At 39.7% G+C, this 20,546-nt stretch overlaps 1 protein-coding gene across 4 annotated transcripts in view; it reads left to right on the top strand.

Annotated features, from left to right (window-relative positions):
• Nucleotides 1-20,546, top strand: part of tpm2 (tropomyosin 2 (beta)) — a 54,351-nt gene that overhangs the window by 16,153 nt on the left and 17,652 nt on the right. Inside the window, exons 3-9 of one of the 4 annotated variants that reach the window (XM_028601635.1) lie at nucleotides 5,604-5,737; nucleotides 7,750-7,867; nucleotides 8,742-8,812; nucleotides 10,138-10,213; nucleotides 14,026-14,088; nucleotides 14,469-14,538; nucleotides 18,514-18,919. In XM_028601635.1, the coding sequence (XP_028457436.1) occupies nucleotides 5,604-5,737; nucleotides 7,750-7,867; nucleotides 8,742-8,812; nucleotides 10,138-10,213; nucleotides 14,026-14,088; nucleotides 14,469-14,538; nucleotides 18,514-18,596 (615 nt within the window). In that variant the 3' untranslated portion in view covers nucleotides 18,597-18,919. Of the gene's footprint in view, nucleotides 1-5,603; nucleotides 5,738-7,749; nucleotides 7,868-8,741; nucleotides 8,813-10,137; nucleotides 10,214-11,456; nucleotides 11,533-14,025; nucleotides 14,089-14,468; nucleotides 14,539-18,513; nucleotides 18,920-20,546 lie in introns of those variants that run through there. The other 3 variants (XM_028601633.1, XM_028601636.1, XM_028601634.1) reach the window with 3 other exon arrangements.

The following is a 20,546-nucleotide window of genomic DNA, read 5'->3' as shown; positions in this document are numbered from 1 at the left end:
ACAAAAGTTTATCCAACCTTTTTTTACAGCGCACTCGGGCCCACAAACCTAGTTGTAACTGCCCACGTTGTTGATGGAACATGTTGGTATACTGCAGCTACACGCTACACACCCTGAGAGGAAGTACTTGTTTGTGTATTCAGTGGTAAGGTGGGGCATCGTTTTGACAATTCTGATTCCAATTCCGATTCTTCCTTTCAATTCCCGTTCTTATCAATTCTGATTCTCTAAGGGGGTGGAGTTAAAACGGGCCACATGCTTATTTCACAGATAAGAGGAACATTTGATTTTGAGTCAATGGTGGTTCACACTTTTACTTGGCTTCTTAAACGTAAAATGCAGCCACACTTAAGAGCACCGCTTACTGTGCTTGCTTTTTTTTTTTTAAACGATTCCAAGTTGGAACCGGTTTTCAATTTCCTATCCATGCAAATATTGTCCCCAAAATCCCCAACCTAAGTATCTGCACAGCTACCTCAGTGATGTTACACCATTCCTAAATACTGAGGCTACATTTACATCGCTACGTTTTGGTTTTTTACTTTTGAGTTTTGAGCCCAAAGTGATCTCCATGCACCAAGTGTTTTTATCTCCAGTAGAAGAAGTAATCTCTGTTTAAACTAACACGCCCAAACCTCATATCTCATCAACATTCTGGTATACTGGACATAAACAGGAGGCAGCATGGAGACTCCGCCCCCTGCTGGTAGTTACCATGGTAACGTTAGTAGCTTAGTCTCAGAGAACGAGACGTCGTGACCGATAAGAACCAATCAGGAGGAGAAACGTTGGCGTCGGTGACAAGTCAACACAACCCCGCAGATTTCAAACCAAAATGGGTCAGAGAGAAGAGTTTCCTAATATCTCCGCTTTGGGGGCTCGGAAACACCAGAGCAGGGGGAATGAGAGGGGGACACGCCAGAGCAGGGGGAATGAGAGGGGAAACACCAGAGCAGGGGGAATGAGAGGGGGAAACACCAGAGCAGGGGGAATGAGAGGGGGACACGCCAGAGCAGGGGGAATGAGATATAAGAGAGGGGAAACACCAGAGCGGGGGGAATGAGAGGGGGAAACACCGGCGCAGTGGGAATGAGAGGGGGAAACACCAGAGCAGGGGGGAATGAGAGGGGGAAACGCCAGAGCAGGGGGAATGAGAGGGGGACACGCCAGAGCAGGGGGAATGAGATGGGGGAACGTAGAAGATATTCCTTTATAAACCAAAATGTAGCAGTGTAGATGTAGCCTGAGTGTTTTTTTGAACTTTCTCCGCTGACTATACGCAGAATGTGCTTTGAAGAGCAGAGCCAGTCATTATGGATAGTTATGTCTTTAGTGCCGCTTTCCATGATTCATAGGTCATAGCATTTATGACCAATTATAGTGCAGATCACTGAGTGATGCATGGAGGAGAGAGGACTCAATCTGTTTGTCCTGAAAGGAGTGGGACCTTCCTGTGTTACTGCGATGCTACCAAAGATGGAAAAGAATTGAAGCAAGGCATGGATTTGTTTATGCTTCCACTGCTTCTCTCCAAACATGAACTGCTCCCCCTCCGTTCATTCACTTCTGCACATTTGTACTGTACATGCAGCAGGAGATACTGTTAGAGATATTATTTACTGTAAAAGTCAAAATATGTACTTTTTTTATAGTCCTACACCAGATATAACTGAGGGCTTTGGTAAAGCATAAAGCCTTTATACATACTTTTTTTTGCATAGAATACTAAGCTATTAAAATAATGTTGACATGACATTTCTAAATGTTATAAATCATTTTAATGTTAATATCTGTGGAGGCTACCTTAGTGACTACCTTACCTATAGGCCAGTCAGCCTATCATCAATGGGTTTTTTCACCAATAGGCTAATAATATGTTTAGCTTTAGTTTTCGTGGAAACTTTAAAACAACGTTAACAATAATTTGGTGCCGCCCCAGCGACCATTTAACAGTTCATACAAAAAGGGAAGCGGGACACTACCACAGACAACTGACACACCCCACCAGGACCCCAAAAAGCTCCCACTGTGAAATCCACTACACAGTTGAACACAGGGCTCGACGCCACTCAAACTCAGCACACTATCACCCTCTACTGGAGGTGCTGCAACGTAACACTTGTCTTTCAACCCACACAGCACAAACACGGCACTCCAAGCAGTGCAAATCATGGTGTCTACCGCCAAAAAACATTTTTTCCACTTGAATCCCATTTTCTGCATTTCTACATACATTTAGGGACTATGATGATACATAATCCAGGAAATAATTCAGTTGATCATTATGATAAATTCAACATGTCCACCCTGTCCCCCCTGTCCCCAGTGGGAATTACGCCCTGAAGTCATTCAATCAACTGACAACCTGAGTAACGTGCACACTTGCTACTTATGGTGCATTCAAATCAACTCAAACGTGTTGTGCGGGGGACAGAGGGCACCGACATGGAGAAGGCTTTAGCCTGCTATATGCTGGTATGCTGGTAGGAATGATAGATGGGCAACATGGGTGGTAGGTAGCCCAGAGGTTAGAGTAGCCTGAAGGTTGCTGGTTGAAATCCCTGGTCAGATGGCACAAAAAAATTACAGCTGGAGGGCTAAATGCTAAGAATAGTATTCTAATTTATAAATAGTAATTTATTTATTTGTAAGGGTTGATTTGTTCAAGCCGGCCGAGTTAAACGTGGACACTAATGGATCCAAATTGAATTTCTATTATCTATGACTAATGTATAAATTAGCAAAGGATATGACCCGAAAAGTTCTCTACTTCTTCCTACCCCTTTTGAACATGAACAGTATTATTTGAATTGCTTATTTGAAGGAAAAAAAACTTTAAAAAAATACTCATGAGTATATATCTAATCTTATTATTATAATGGCCACATTTCATATTCAAAAGTGTAAATTCACTGGAAGAAACCATGCGTCATAGCCTTCAGCAATGACTTCAAACAATACATTCAGTCAATTCAACACTCCCTTAAACAAAAAGCAATTAAAACTGTAACAGCTTATACACTGTTAAACATTTTTACATAGATCTTTATTCCCCTTAATTGTGAATTTTCTTTTCTTTTAATTTTTTTTTCTTTTAATTGACAAAATGCATTATACAAAAATCAGGTAAACAGAAATAGCACATGAACATCAAGTATACAAACTTATGAAGATAAAAATAAAAAAAAACATACGAAGCAATACAAACGAAAATCATAACATAGAAAAAGAATAAAAATAGGTACATGAAAACATAAATTTCCAGTAGAGCCAGAGGTTTCAGGGGGAAAAGCTCTACAGTTTCCACAATTTTAATACTTTTGGTCATCAAACGATCTAAGTGACTTCAGTAGAGATTTAAATTCTGTGAGAAAATTTACAAAATTTGGAGATGAATTAGAAAATTTCTGTTTGTGAATATAAAATGTGGCATACGGAATGATGAAGTTAATTAGATACTCAAGAGCCCTTTATTTTGAAATTGTAACCGGAAGAATCGTCGAGTTGACGCCATTATGCCGACCCCTGACGCCGTTGCCACGGAAACGCCGTGACACCAAACGTTGGGAGAGAGTTGAGTGTTGACAGCATGGCGACGTTTGCCTCTATGGACGCGGTGAGAAGGAAAATCCAAACGCTGCAGCAAGTGGCGTACGAAGCGGAGGAGCGAGCGGAGATGCTGCAGGCGGAGGCGGACATGGAAAGGCAGGCCCGAGAGAGGGTAACGTTACCGTTACCGTTACCGTTACCGTTCAAACAGCCAAACACCGCGGGAAGACCGCTAACCTTACACCGGGAGCTGGAGTTCATGAATTACCTTAACATTACTCTCAATTTTCAAAACAACCAACTGACGTTATGAAATGTAGAGCCGCGCTGAAATAAATACATTGTAACTGTCAATATGTCACGTTCCACCGGACGTAGCACAGCTGTACTAACGTTACGCTAACGTTGACGTTACCAAATATGTTACTCTGAATATGTCTAAATATTCCATATAGCTAGGGTTATGTAGCCGACTTTGATGTGGCCAAAACATAGCTAGCTAGTTAACATGTTTGAAAATGTATATTCATTTAAGTATGATGACCATACAGTAATTGGACTTGGGCATTCCAGTTTTTTTATTTAACATTCTTAATTTGTGTTTTACTGCAATCTTTGGATGATTTGATATTGTACTTTTGCTTTCACTCAAACCCAGTTGAGTTTGTTGAGCTCTCCGATGCTCCACAGGTTTCCTCTCAACTTTAGTCTTTGTTTTAGCACAGTGACAACTAACATTAGAGACATCCCAGACACAAACAAATGCCACATAATATGAATCACGATTTTTTTAGCTTAGAATTGATATCACGATTCTCTGCCACGAGTTTTTTTCTCACGAAGTGTAATGTTTATTGCACATGAACCATGACAAAACAAAACAAATTGGCAGTACCAAACAGAGATATTATTTTGACACCTATAGCACATTGCACATCAGCACAAGCCTGTAAACATAGAGGCTTCAATGAATAAAGAAAATAAAGTACATACTGGCCATTTAAGTACAGTAGGCTGCCAGAAATAATGACATATAACACATGTACTAAATATGTCCCTGATACAGGCTCTATCTCAACTCCTTCAACATGTCTTTACATCATTAAAACATGTTCATGTCAAATGCTTTCAATAAATTAATTGAAGGAGAAAAAAAAAATCAAAGTAATTTAAAAGTTAAATCGTGAAGGCCTACCACATAATATCTAGACTGCAATGTATTATTAGACATGTATTATTATGGGGCGACCTCTGGCTCACCCAGTAAGAGTTGTTTTTTTCATTATCCAAATGTATGGACCTTTGCACCTTTAATCAGACAAATGTGTCCTGGCTTTGCCATCAAAGGTATAACTGGTGTTTCTCAAAGAGCGGTACTACTACTCCTAGGGGTACTTTGGTTTAATGCATAATTTACTTTTATAACTAGGGAGTTTAAATGATGGATTACAAACGTTTGACGTAGCATTTCATTGATTTATAAAGTTTTTTTTTTTGATTTTGCGCTGTTCAGGGGGTTCTTTGCTGAAAAAATATTTCAAAGAGGGTACATTATTGAAAAGAGTTTGAAAACTACTGGTTTTAAGCTAAAGGCTTACTCCTGAGCAACATCTCAAATATGGATTATGTCTGTTCTGCCTCTGCAATCTAGGCAGTCATCACTATCATTAGTAGGCTCTTAATTATAGTATACAGGTTTTTCTCTACCATTATAAGGCTTCGATTTAGCACCTATTGGTCTAGTTATTCATCTCTTTCAGTAATTCAAGCATTACCTGGTGATGCCGCTAGAGCTGAGGTCAGCAGGGGTTACCATGGTTACGCGTCTCCTACGGCAAAGAGGCTGAAGTGACGTTGAAAATTACAGCTTAGTGCGTCCGAAAAGATACACACTACGTTTTTTAAGTTTACATGTTGAGTATGTAGCGCAGACTCGACATGCAACCCATGTCTTCCACAAACCTAGGGATAACACTGGTATTGTGTGTGTGTGTGTGTGTGTGTGTGTGTGTGTGTGTGTGTGTGTGTGTGTGTGTGTATGTCTGTGTCTACAGGCTGAGGCTGAGGTGGCGTCTCTAAACAGGCGTATCCAGCTGGTGGAGGAGGAGTTGGACCGCGCTCAGGAGAGACTGGCGACTGCTCTGCAGAAGCTGGAGGAGGCTGAGAAAGCTGCGGATGAGAGCGAGAGGTGAAGAGCTTCATGTCACTTGAATTTTTCCCTTTGTGTTCCAAGTTAGTTGCAGCAGGGCTGGATCAAACTGTCAGGGGGCCCCAGGATAACAAATAGCTGATTGGCCCAGAGTCTCAGAAAGCAACATTCAGTCAGTTTGTAATCATTTGATTCAATGCAAATGTGTGTAAGAATATCAGTGGTGGAACAAGTATTCAGATACTTTTGAAGTAAAAGTACTAATGCCACACTCTGAAAATACTATGTTACAAGTAAAAGTCCTGCATTGAAAAGGTTATGTAAGTGGGTCAATGACATGACGCCTAAATTTACTGTCTGACTGCATTTTCTCCAGTTAAAAATGGTCTAGATTTATAGAAAAAAACACCATTTATATTTAGTGTCTCTCCCCTTTACGTAACCACATACATTTTTCAAAATTCATATGGCATTTCTCATTCTTGATGATATCATCAAGAAAATTTAGTTTAAGTATTAAAAGTAAAGAACTCTCCTCCCATTGTAGAAAGAGTAAAGGATCCAACCAGCTGTGTGTTTAATGGTCTCATCATCTCAGCTGGACTTGTAGCCGTTATATTGTCGGTTAGTTTACTTTAGAATCAAACATCAGATTTATAAACTACATGACTTTTGTGTGCAGTAATCTTAATGTGTAAATTAACTAGTAACTAAAGCTGTAACAGATGAATGTAGTGAAGTAAAAAGTACAATATTTCATTTCATTTCATTTCATTTTTTATTTATTAAACAGGAAAAGATTAAAGACAATCGGGCCTGACTCAGTGTAAAACTGATTTTCAGCAGGTTCCTGCTCTGCAGAACATAAACACCATATACACAACAAAAAACTCCTAGACAAAAACAGTAACAAACACACATGAAATGAGTAGAAGTAGAAAGTGGCATGAAATTTGTACTTAGTTACATTCCACCACTGACGAATATGCACCATGTAAGCCTGTATTCTGTCACAGGGTCCTTTTTAATGCAGGAGCTACCTTTTGAGGTTTATTGTGCTCCAGTGGTGAATATTTGTAGTTGATCAAATGACCACAAAGTCACCCCCGCACAGACAGTTGCCTGGTTAGTATTCCAGCCTTTACCCAATAAGAATAAGGCATACAGTTTAAGTTTTTTTTTGAGCAGTTCATTGATAACCCCCTGGTGTAGTTTTTGTTGAGTGTTCCTGGGTTATCACCAAGGGGGTAAGCCAGCCTCTGCAAAGCGTAGCTCCTATGGCGCCATTTTGATGCTAACAAGCCATCACCTGCCAATGTATAAAAGGCTCCATTACCTTGTATCTCACGTTATGGCTCCGTAGTAAACGTTTTCATAAGAATAGGCTAACGATTGTGTCAGAACCACACAACTTACATAGCAGAGAAATTACTGTATAGTACAGGAGAAGCTCACAGGCAATCAGGGGGACATTGAGGCATACAGTCAAAATGACAAAATAATTAATCAGAATACCTACCAAAAGTTGCTCCTACGCTCATGGACAGCTCCTACTCATGCTCTCTGTCTCTGTAAGATGGGGAATGATTCAGATTTCTCTTGGCACAGCTACCAGAAGACTTCCAGCTTTCAGACAGGTTGCTTGCGTCACATTTACGTCTTCAAGCTCAGTTGGAGGCTGTGCAGTAATACAAGAACTAATACATTATAAATTGGATAGAATACAAGAACAAACATTTAAAAAATGAAGATAAAAAATACAAAGGAAAGAATGTACAAACATATATATACAAGATAAGTACAATATAAAAATATACAACTAATTCAATAGTATATACATTATGTGTTTGTGCAAGTTGCACTTAGTGCAGTATTGTGATTATCTAACACTCAGTGATGAAGTGTTAAGTTTTATTGCATATAGGTGCGCTGGCATAAATGCAGTGTGAAATCAAAACTTACCGGATCAAATGTTACAATGTAAGAGAGAGATATGGATGTGAGAAAAGGTTTTGGGTTAACGGTGCTTTTCTGCTCCTCTCGTCACTCAGAGGGATGAAGGTCATAGAGAACAGAGCATCCAAAGACGAGGAGAAGATGGAGATCCAGGAGATGCAGCTGAAGGAGGCCAAACACATCGCTGAGGAGGCCGACCGCAAATATGAAGAGGTGGGGCAATCACTAGTTCTATACAGTGAAAAAGTGACTTAATCCTTGTGTTGTCTTCCGGTCCACCATGCAGCTTTTTATTTTTCTGGGTCAAAATTTAAAATTACTTTTCTTTTTTATTTCGATGTTTTGGTCGTCTTTTTTTTTATCACTTTCTGTTCTCCCCTACATTTTTGCCCTTTTTCCAAGTTTTTTGTCACTTTTGCCTGTTGTTCTTGTCGACGCTCTACCAGGTGAACTATCCAGGCACCCCTCCCCCCCACATTTTGAAGCTTTTTCCGACATGTTTGTCATTTTTTCAAAATGCTATAAAATTTAATGAATCACCTAAATTCAATAAAAGTAGTTAACTCATCATTTAATTTTACTTGTGAAGAGTCGTACGTAGTATGGAACCATCCACATAATTTTTTTTGACAATTGAAAGAAACCCAAATTTCTGATTATAGAAACTTTTTGAAAGTGGGTCAAATTTGACCCTAGGACAACAGGAGGGTTAAATAAAGAAAATTAGGGACGCTAAATCACGTCTGGGGTAAAGGTGGGTTGTTATTGCAGATCATCAGACACACAGTAGATGATATGTCAGATTATCCCATTCACATGTTAAGATAAAAAACATTTTACCAGACTAACTGTTAAGAATTTAGGAATTGGTTAAAGGCAGGTAATGACTTGGGACTTCATAGACCATCATCACCACTAAATATAGTAGATACTATACACAACCAGTACAGTATGTAGTATGGAATTGGAACACAGTAATAGTGCCAGTGAGGGTAAATGCTGAAGGTTAGTGTAATTACAGATCCTCTTTGTAAACACAGTAGGAAAATAGAATGGTTTCAGTTGCGTGTGTTTTGGATGTCTGCAGGTTGCGCGTAAACTGGTGATCCTGGAGGGTGATCTGGAGCGCTCGGAGGAGCGGGCGGAGGTGGCCGAGGCGTAAGTCAACACCTGCACCATGAAAACTCACACCGACACCAGAGCCACTGTGCATTATTCACGGGATCACTACTATGACAACCTGTGATCTTACACATTGACTTACCATCAAACAACCCCCCCTGTGTTTGTAGTGACAGTAGTGGGAATTGTTAAGTGCTGCATGGACTCATTAAGTCTTAATGGTTCTCTTAACAACTGCAATTAATGAATGTTTATGATTAATCTACTAATTCTTTTTTTTCAGTAAATTGTTTAATCATTTGGGCTATAAAATGCCAATCACAAGTTCCCAGAGTTTATTTTATCCCACAAACCCAAAGATACAAAAAAAAACAGCAAATCAGAGAAATTGAACTTACGCTTGGCGTTTTGCTTTATAAATGACCTAAACGATTAGGATTAGGAAATGAGCTCACAGTGTAACGTACAGTATCCCCTACTAGGGCTGGGCAATATATCAATATTATATTGATATTTTGATATGAGACCAGATATCATCTTAGATTTTGGATATGGTAATATCTTGATATGGATTAAGTTTTTTTATTTTCCTGGTTTTAAAGGCTGAATTTAGACTGTTCTACCTGTTCTATTATTTGCCTTAACCCACTCAGTCATTATATCCACATTATTGATGATTATGCAGTGTTTCCCCCAGTGTATTGCAAGCCTGGTGGCCCACAGAGCCTATGTTGCACCCCACCAGGCCTAAACCACTGGGGAAAAAAACAAACACGAAGAGCGTTTTTAAACTAGTTACAGTCTGCTCGTTTGGAAACTTAGACGTACTCAAATGTCCAGTTAGCTTTTAGCACTGACTTAATGAAAAGCCCTATGGAATCTGTCTCATAGCTTTTTTAAATTCACAATTTCGCGATTCTGTCCATAATTCTGTTATCATAGAAACTACTACATTAATGCTGCCATCAGTCTGTGACTGGCCCCAGCCGGGCCATCATCGGAAAAAAAAAAGAACAATTTTTCCGGAGGAAAGCCTGTTATGTATCTAAAATTTAATTGTGAAGATATTTTGTTAAAGCACCAATTGTCAACCCTACGATATCCTACGGTATTTGGTGAAGAATTTAGTGATCTGATTGTCTTCACATCGCCCATCTCTATCCATTCAGCATGATAGTGCTAGACAACCACATTTAGTCAGACACATGTAATAACCTTTTTAACAATACTTCTGAAATCTGTGTGTTTTGATGTAATGCATGTCTGAATACACCACCACCGCCTGTTTGGGACTTGTTGTCTGTTATTGTTCTATGCACTGTCCCCCCCTCACCCCCGACCTCCCGGACTAACCCCTTCAGGCGGGTGAGGGAGCTGGAGGAGGAGCTCCGACTAATGGACCAGAATATGAAGTCCATGATGTGCGGAGAGGAAGAGGTACTTAACTGTACGAAAAAAACTCCAGACAGGTCTAACTCTGACCTGCTGCCTTCTGCTCCTCTGACTTGCAGAGCTCTCGACCCCTCTCTCTGTTTTCTGTCTGCACTCAGCCTCAAGCATGGCCTTCAAGCAGTACTTAACGGATAACTCTGGTGATATTCTATGCTGTTTTTATCGTTACAACAAATCCCATGAATAGGCCAAAACCAACAATGAATTGATGTAAGGGTAAAAGTTTGGTTGTCAGTGTGTGTCTGTGTGTCTGTGTGTGTAGTTGGTAGTTTTCAACCTGGACCCTATTTTCCCAGGCATTGGTGTCTGTAACCACTGTAACCGGCAGCCGTGAAACAGGCTAGAATATATTCCTATAGGGGAAATGCACAATGTCAATTTACGTCCACTAAAAGTTCTGTTTTTGCCACTGACAGACTCAGATTATTATTCTAAGTGTCTGACAACATGATGGAAAGAATCCCTACAGGTATATATACTATACTTTTAACATGAATAGACCCCTAACACATCCATTTACATGTGGAAATATATTGTCTCTCTACACGCTAAAAGTCCTGATTATTTACATGGAGTCTGGTGGGTTTGGTGATGGGGATTTCAGGGCTGTGTCTGGTTAAACAAAAAGGATCTTACTCTTTAACAAAAAGGTCTATCTTTGTAGGGATCCTTTCCATAATGTTGTCAGACACTTAGAATAATAATCTGGCAAAATCTCCACCAATCACAGTGCATGGCTACCGGCCTGTATGTATAGTAGCATTGAGAGAAAGACTAACATTGTTGGTTTGAGTCAGCACATGGGACTTACTGGGAAAAAAAAAAATAGAATAACAACAGATTTATTTTTAAAATTTGTGATTAAGCTATATCTTAATTTTGGCTGTAATCCACCACCCAGCCATGTCTACATTTCCTGTTTAAAAACACCCTGGCATCTTGCTAAAAACCCTCTTCAGCACTCTTACTCAGAGTCAGGTGTAAACAGAGCCGTTTTCATGACAGATCGTCATCTTCTGTCTCTGAGTAACACAGACAGAAAAATGTTTCTAAAAACGTTGGGAGTGGTCCTTCAAACCAGTGTCAGGGTTTGAGCTCTTCTGCTTTCCTGCCTTTCAAATCACTACCTTTTTTCTCCTGCTTTTTCTCTCTCTCTCTCTCTCTCTCTCTCTCTCTCTCTCTCTCTCTCTCTCTCTCTCTCTCTCTCTCTCTCTCTTGCCTTGCTCAGTAAATCAGGAGACCTTGAGGAAGAGTTGAAAAATGTCACCAACAACTTGAAGTCACTGGAAGCCCAGGCTGAGAAGGTACAGCAGGAGCTGAGGGACATTCAGCCACAGGACTGGGCCAGTCAGAATAAAACAAAGACATTTAATAGCACACATACCGTCCTCATCGGCCTACTATAGAGACGTTCAATAGGGACGTTCAAGTGACAGAGACATGCATCAATTTTTCTAAAAAGTCCCTGATAATAAAGCTCATATCCATTTGTAAGACTGACGTATGATGTTGACTTGAAAATTGGGGCATCGGTTAAAACTAAATTGTATCATGCAGTGGACAGGACCCTGGGAATACTAAGCGATGTTCAACAACCTTCAAGATTTTTCATAGATTATTTGACATAGCCTATCTTTCAGAAGGAACGATGCTCTGTGACCTGAATGTGCCCTGATGTATGGAAGCAAATAAGAGACCGAAGTATTTGATTGAATTTATTTTCTATAATAACCCCTTGAGATGTAGCATGTCGTTTTCGAGGGGGTCCTTAAAGGCAAAAATATACAGTACATTCATAATTAGACAAGACAGTTAACAAAATAACACCAACAAAAGAAGAAGAAGAAAAAAAAGCAATAAATATCAGAGAAAAAAAAGGCATCAAAATCAGGCAATTGTACTCAATGTCTAATCCGAGCAAGAATTAAATGGCTAATGCTGCTGTCTTCTTATTGAGGGTGATGGTAAAGTTGTTCATACTGTACATAATATAATGATGAGTAGTGAAAGGACATCCAAGAATAAATCTACAGTCTATTGTAAACAACATGGAGAGGGAGGAGAGTGTTGGGTGCAACTTGATATACAACATAGGCAGGGTGCGATTTGTGAAAAAAGCGGAGGGGGGCATGTCTTTTGATCATGCACAACAAAACAAAACATGCACAAATTAAATCCCCCTTCCAATACCCCTCAAACCGAGATGGTACATCTCAAGGGGTTATTCCTAATAAAGAATAATACCAGGGATATAGAGCCACTTGACCAGCCATGCCAAAAAACTTCAATATCCAACGGAAAATAATCTCAGAATGAAATAACCCAACGTGGTGTCGACATGAAACCCAGCGTGTTCAAGTCGGAGAGAAGAGTTCACTTCACGGCGAAAAGAAAATACTTTCACACAGGAAACACTTGTTCGTTCCTCGGGAGTGTTTTAATCCAAACAATTTTTTCCTAAACTTAACGGGCCGTTTCGGTGTCTAAATTTAACTGTCATGGCCGCATGACGCCTAAACTCCACTACCATGGCCCCTGAAAGCACCGTCATCTGGTGGTGCCTGTAGCCGGGTCACAGTCACCTGTTGGCTGCTGAAAAGCTGCTGCTGGTAGCCGGTGTCCTGGAGCTCTGTAGCAGCTAAATCCAACCAGATACTGCTGCTCAGATTAGATCTTTCTATGGCACTACAGACTGTTCACGTTACAGCGCTTTACTTAGTTTAAAATACTTCTATTTTAGGTATATAATGGTCTATTTGTGAAGAAGCATTTATCACTTTGAGGGGGGGGGGGGTTACATTTTGTCCCCACCAGGGGTAAACATAATTCAGCAGAGGCAGGTCAATAAATCGCATACTGAACATAGGCATAGTCCAGAATTGGTCAAATTAGTTGCTGCATACAAGTTTCTTTCTAACAGTAAAAGAGATGCACTTACTCAAGCAACAGAGACCACCAATACCAAATTTGATTGTTTTATTTTTACAATATGTGACACTTAAATGAGAGCTCAGAGTCCAGCCAAAGGCCAAGGTATTTGGTGTGTTCAACAGATCTTTGGCTCATGCATTATACCTCTATCTGAATATACTTATAAGGTTAGATAGGTTATCCATGGAAGATGCATACCCTTGACTTTAGTGGTTTTCAGGGGAGCATGTTTATCCAGAAAGTATCGAAAAAGTGTTTTCATTTTAACAGCCACTGAATACTTCATATTGTACTTAAAATAGGACATTTCTTGATTTGCAAATTAAAAAAAGATGAATTAGAATAAATTTAAGTTTATAGAACTAAAAAAAAATAGATTCACTTTGCTCAAAATGAGACTGTTCAAATTCAGATCTAGAATTAAACATCCGTCAATTCAGTCTATCAAATTTACATAGCAGAACAAATAAATTCAGATGCATGGTTTAAAAGTAAATTATTTCATTTTTAATCAAGTATTCAGTGGCTGTTAAAATTCGAATACATCTGTCTTTTATTTGCTTCCATAATAATGAACATATCAGAGGCACAAACTGTGGTTAAGGTGACATAATGACAAGTTGAAACGCCCTACAGCTATCTTTTCTTACATTTTACTGTTTCTGTTTTTGTGTTTCACACCCAACTGTGCATATTTATCCTACTTGCCGTTCTTAAAGAAATTCAAATAATCTCCTTAAGTAATGCAACATAGTAGTGTATTAATCATCTATGTATGAAGTCTGTCTCCTTTTAGTAGTGAATACTGGAGTTGTGAATGTATTTTTTAATGCACTTTGTAAAAGACTTTTATTTTTGGATTTCAGTACTCGCAAAAGGAGGACAAATACGAAGAAGAAATCAAAGTTCTTACTGACAAACTGAAAGAGGTGAGAATTTTACAGTGTTACTGTTTTTTAGTGATTCAAATCTTTTTCATTTTCATTTTTTTACAAAATATAAAACGTACAACTCGCAACAGGAACAAATCCCTCCAAATCCCAGTTTAGGACCTGTGGTGACCGAGCCCTCGAGTCAGTAGCACCGAGACTTTGGAATGCTCTGCCTCCTCTTATACGATCTGCTGTCTCTGCTTTTATAAACAGGCATTTGGTTGACCTGTCCGCACTGTAATTTACTTTGTGATTTTAATTGTGCACTGTGTTTTAATATGTATCATATTGTATGTGTTATGTAAAGCACTTTGTGATTTTTATCTGTAAAGCGCTAAATAAATAGATTTGACTTACTTACTTTGTGTGTGTCATAGGCTGAGACCCGTGCCGAGTTTGCAGAGAGGTCTGTGGCCAAGCTGGAGAAGACCATCGATGATTTGGAAGGTATTCAACACTCACCTGTGGTCTGCTCCTCTGACATCAGAAACATGTCTTGGAAACGTGTGAAAGTAACAAACCGCTAATTCCATATTGCTAATTCCAGTTCTTCTGTTGGAACTGAATTGATGACAGGGTTGGGCATCGATTTTAACAATTCTGATTCCAATTCCGATTCTTCCTTTCAATTCCGGTTCTTATCAATTCTCGATTCGGATTCTTTGAGGGGTGGAGTTAAAATGGGTCACATGCTTATTTCACAGATAAGAGGAACATTTGATTTTGATTCACTGGTGATTTAAAGTTTTTCCGGGCTTTTTCCAACGTAAAATAAAGCCAGACTTTAGAGCGCAGCTAACTGTGCTCTGTGGCTGCAACACAACAAGCGCCTGGAAGTATGCCGGCCACCATGGGAACCAAAACTTGCGAGTATTAAATTAGGAACCGATGATCTGATTTGAAAACGATTCTAAATGATTGCAATAAAGAAATTATTCCATTGAAATCGTAATTTTTGAAACGACTCCAAGTTGGAATCGGTTCTCGATGCCCAATCCTAGCTGTGTACTGCAGTTTTGACTGATGAAGCCATTGATGATTGGAAAAACCATGTCACCTCTATCTAAATCATTGCATGTGCCTGGTTATGCAACTTGAGAATTAACTTGTTCTTAGTGTGTAAATATACAGTGGTCACCAGTTTAACTCATCCAAAGGCAGAAGGTTGATAGCGAGATGCATTATTTCTGGGTATTTTCACCTCTGTGGGCCTGTGGTCTTCATGAGCACAATGATGTGAGGATCTGTAGAGGCTTATGGTGTCTGTGATCCGTCAAATTGTGCCTGGGTGCTCTCAAATGCCACCCTCAGCTTTTGATGGTGCCTAAGTTGAGCCGTTGGCCTCCAAAACAAACGTGCTTGTTTGGGTCTTTATCATCAGTTGATCTGTTTCAATGTACAGATTGCATGTGCAGTCCTTGCAGTCATGTAATTTAGCCTGTGCACAAAAGTCCACAAGACATACCTGTAAACCCTCAAAGACGTGGGCAGCTATGTGGACGAGGAGTTATACTTTGACCTTGAGGCTAATTTATGCTCCAGCATTAAATTAACGCCATGGATGCATAGGAGATACAGACCCTATGCCTGAGATACAGACCCTAAGCCTTAGCCTGAGGTGCACCTTTATCTTAACAGTGGAGTGAGAGCAAAGAGCTGGGCCAACCGGCATTCCGGGGCAGAGTTTTCAAAGGCCTGTGGCTTCATGAAGATTCTCATTTACCAAGAACCAAGTCAGAGACAGCTGGACTTTGCCGTTTTAGTCTTTTGAATATTTGTCAGGAACAACACAAAACATCAGGAGGAAACTAATCCAGACATCGTCTTGGACAGACTCCTGCTCCCGGTGGTTTAGGACCCGGCTGTGGTTTGCATTCAACTTTTAAACGCAGGCCAATGTAACTTTGAGTATATTTCATACACATGGTTGATTAGAGTGCTTTACATACAGTAAAACAGAATACATGACAGAAAGTGTGTAGAATAGGGTGCCCAGATAGCTCAGTTGGTAGAGCGGGCGCCCATATATAGAGGTTTACTCCTCGACACAGCAGGCCTGGGTTTGACTCCGACCTGCGGTCCTTTGCTGCAAGTCATTCCCCCTCTCTCTTCCCTTTCATTTCTTCATCTGTCCTGACAAAATCTTAAAAAAAGAAAAAAGTGTGTAGAATGGTAAAGTAGAATACGAACAGGGAAAATACATAAAAGCTTAACAAGTTATAAACATGTGTGAGCATTCCTAGCCTCCAAAAGGACAAACCCATGCCAACACACTGTACTGGGGTCAGTGAAGTAAACACTACTTCATTGGTTTACCACTGTAGCAGTGTGTTTAGGCAGCAGGGAAACTTTCAGCAGCAAAGATATATTATCAGACTTTTCTGACAGAACATTTCTAGAATGAAAACTTACATTGTTATGAACCAGCTATGCTTTACAGTTTCATATTTTACATGATACAAACCATCTGATCAATGATTAATAGATGAGGTTTATAGATTAAACTACCCAACAGTACGTTAAATAGTTCAAATTTATCCATCCCACACAACCGTAACTTATGATAAACACGAAAAAAGCCTAACGATCATCTTAAAAACAGGACAAAAACCTTACACTCTGAAAGGGACCATTCTGCAGAATGACTACATTGACTCTTGATACTTTAAGTACTCTTTTTATATATATTACTTTTTAATTTTGAATGCAGGACTTAAACTTATTAATACCAAGTACCACGAGTACTTTTACACTGTAATATTGCTATGTTTACTTAGGTATAGAATCTGAGTACCTGTTCCACTACTGGTGACTAGTAGCAAGTTGGAAGGGTTGTTCTACAACATGTTTCTGGGTTTGAAAAAGAGGTAACAATAAGACTTTGTAAGTGGCGAAACAATCTGATTTTCTTAAGACATCCAAGTCCGAGACATAGAAAAGCACAAGTTTCCAGAAAGTCTGGACTTCTAACATGGCTTCCAGAGGGTTACCACAATGCACTAATAATGTAATTAACAATTAAGTGTTTGTTAGGCATGATCTCTGGCATGTGTTATATACAGAGGTGTTGAGTGGAGCATGACTTCAGTCAGTTAGAGTGTATTTGAACCCGGTCTGACATGATTCGTATGACTGAGCTTGAAGTTGAAACTTGTTTGTTGGCTTTAGCTGTTACTTGTGCTCAGGTGAGCTGCAGTAACCAGCTGATGTGACGAGAGTAACATCTGATTTATGCTTCTGCGTTAAATCCACGCCGTGGTTACGTACGTAGGTGCGTGGAGATACGGACCCTACACCGTAGCCTGACATGCACCTCTCAAAAAATTGTTACTTCTGTCGTGGTAATGCTGACCACAACTGACACAACTGTGATTGTTCTGCTTGGCCGTGGCTTGGTAGCGTTGCATTTCCCCCCCGACTCATTTCCTGGTTCTCCTTCTCCATAACCAACATGACATCAAGGAGAGGGTTAACTTCTCCTGCTCCAGATTTCCCACCGTGGTCAGAGGAGACACTTTGGTTCTCTCACTAGGACTCTAGAGTCACTACTCACTCTGAAGATAATCACCATCACTCTCTGACTCGCTCTACCACACACACACGCACACACACACACACACACACACACACACACACACACACACACACACACACACACACACACAGACACTAGGGCTGGGTACCTAATTTGATACTTTTTAGGCACCTAAGGAACTGCCTCTAAAGTAGCTAGTATCGAAAAATGCCTCGTCATTCAACACCCAATTTCAATAAGGAGTCAATCTCATCAGAGTCAGTGAGCCAATCAGCACGCAGCATGATTCTACCAAGATCTCATAATGTTTATGATTGGCTTTCTCGACATTACACATCGTAGAGACACACAGGAAAAACTCTACATTACACAGATACGGCTCACGTAATTTCTTTAATTTAAAAAAATATATAAAATTGGTATAGTTTAGGAACTGGTATCCAAGTCATGATATTGGAATTGGTACTGGTATCGAAGATGTTTGAACCATATCCAGCCCTAGCAGACACCAGCGCAAAAGTATAGACCTCAGGCCACTTACGTAGGCTACAGCGTAAGCACTGCGTAAAGAATCTGAATCAGAAATATTGCCACAGTAGTGGAACTACATGGAATTTGCCTTGGTGATTGGGTGCATACATACAAACGAGCATATTAAACATTAATACGAATAAACAATAAATACCGAAACAGAGACAAATATATACAAAATGAAAGCCCCCGCAGAAGCATAAATCCTGCTTAACACCAGTGACTCTTGGTCATTTAGTTAGTTCTTTTTGTTGTACTTTTCTGTTTCCTGTCCCTTCGCCTCATTCCGTTTCCATTCTGTGTATCTGTCTACTTGTGTGTGTGTGTGTGTGTGTGTGTGTGCGCTTGTCCTCCAGATGAAGTGTATGCTCAGAAGCTGAAGGGCAAGGCTCTCAGCGAGGAGCTGGACCTGGCCCTCAACGACATGACTACACTGTAGCCGCTCTCACTTCCTCTTTGCTTCTCCTTCCTGTCTGAGCTCTTGTCTGCCTGCTCGCTGTCGTTTTGTTCCATTCCACAGTGGTATCAGGGGCTAGAAGATTCTAAAAATGCAATGTGCTGAATCCACAAACGCTTCAGGAAGTGGTGTCTGTGTCACGCAGCACTAGTCTTTGTACAGAGGGTTGAGTTATTGCTCACCCAGTCACTGCTGTGTCTGCAGGTTCACTGAGTTAATGTCCTCTCTTTATTGAATATTCATGTAAACCTGTTTTTCCCTTCCCGCTCTGTAATAAATGTATTAAAGCTCTCTTGACTTTTCTGTCTCCTTCCAGTCTTGTATTTTTTCTCTTTTGTTTCCTTCCTCTATTTTATATATACTGTATAAGCAATAATAAGCATAATAATAAGCATGTGTGCATCATAAACATCTGCTTTGTGTAGTTGTAAATAGAAATAGTTTGGAGTGTTTTTATAGATTTGAAATATACTCTATATCAGTGGTTCCCAACCTTTTTTCCTTGGCGCCCCCTCTACTCCTGTCTAAGAAAAGCTGTAAATATTTATTTTTACCTCAACCTCAAACCAGATAAAGACTTGCGCACACCCTGTGATCTTTGCCGCCCCCCTGAGGGGTGCCCGGACCCCAGGTTGGGAACCACTGCTCTATATAACCCCTTGTAGAAAATCCTTTGTTGAATACCTCACTCAGGTTCCAAATTGAAGAAAAGAATCTTGACTTAAAACTCCCATATGATGCACATTTACGGATTCATACTTGTATTTTGGGTTTCTACTAGAACATGTTTACATGTCTAAGTGATAAGGAAAGGTGCTTCAATGCTTCCTTTGTTACCTCCTTTAGCATAGGATACACTGGACCATCATTTATGAACGGAAAGGAGATAATGCCGTCCCACAAGTCCTTGCGGCAGCAAAATTTAAAGCGACGCATCACCATTTGGCAGTTCATAATCAATATAAGGTGCACAGTAGAGCCAAAATCTTGTACGCACCGTGCATACATTTTATTTTCTGTAAGACATTTCAACACATCTAATAGGCCTTGATAATTATAATGTTTATGGCACTGTTTCAGTGGTTTAATAAACTGGTTAATGTGAGAACTTTCCTCTCCAGTGAGTAACCTGACAGTGAGCATGTATTTACAGCACACCGGACTGGTTTATTTTGATCAAGTTACCTGTTCGCCCCCTGACTTATTTAAAAAAAAAAAATATATATATATATATATATATATATACTGTATATATACAGTGCAGGCCAAAAGTTTGGACACACCTTCTCATTCAATGTGTTTCTTTATTTTCATGACTATTTACATTGTAGATTCTCACTGAAGGCATCAAAACTATGAATGAACACATATGGAATTATGTACTTAACAAAAAAGTGTGAAATAACTGAAAACATGTCTTATATAAGGGAAGTTTGGGGTCCCCTGCTGGAGCTGCTCCCCCCGCGACCCGACACCGGATAAGCGGACGAAGATGGATGGATGGATGGATGGATGTCTTATATTTTAGATTCTTCAAAGTAGCCACCCTTTGCTTTTTTTGATAACTCTGCAAACCCTTGGTGTTCTCTCAATGAGCTTCATGAGGTAGTCACCTGAAATGGTTTTCACTTTACAGGTGTGCTTTGCCAGGGTTAATTAGTGGAAAAAAAGCAAAGAGTGGCTACTTTAAAGAATCTAAAATATAAGACACGTTTTCAGTTATTTCACACTTTTTTAAGTACATAATTCCATATGTGTTCTTTCTAAATTTTGATGCCTTCAGTGAGAATCTACAATGTAAATAGTCATGAAAATAAAAAGGAAACGCATTGAATGAGAAAGTGTGTCCAAACTTTTGGCCTGTACTGTATATATTCACGTTTTGTTAAAAGGTCACTACAGATATGACTACATTATTATGACCATGTGTAA

This window comes from Perca flavescens, chromosome 16 (assembly GCF_004354835.1).
Source record: "Perca flavescens isolate YP-PL-M2 chromosome 16, PFLA_1.0, whole genome shotgun sequence".
In the NCBI taxonomy this organism is placed as follows: Eukaryota; Metazoa; Chordata; class Actinopteri; order Perciformes; family Percidae; genus Perca; species Perca flavescens.
The sequence above is the reverse complement of the archived record's forward strand: the minus strand, read 5'-3'. Positions and strand labels throughout refer to the sequence as shown.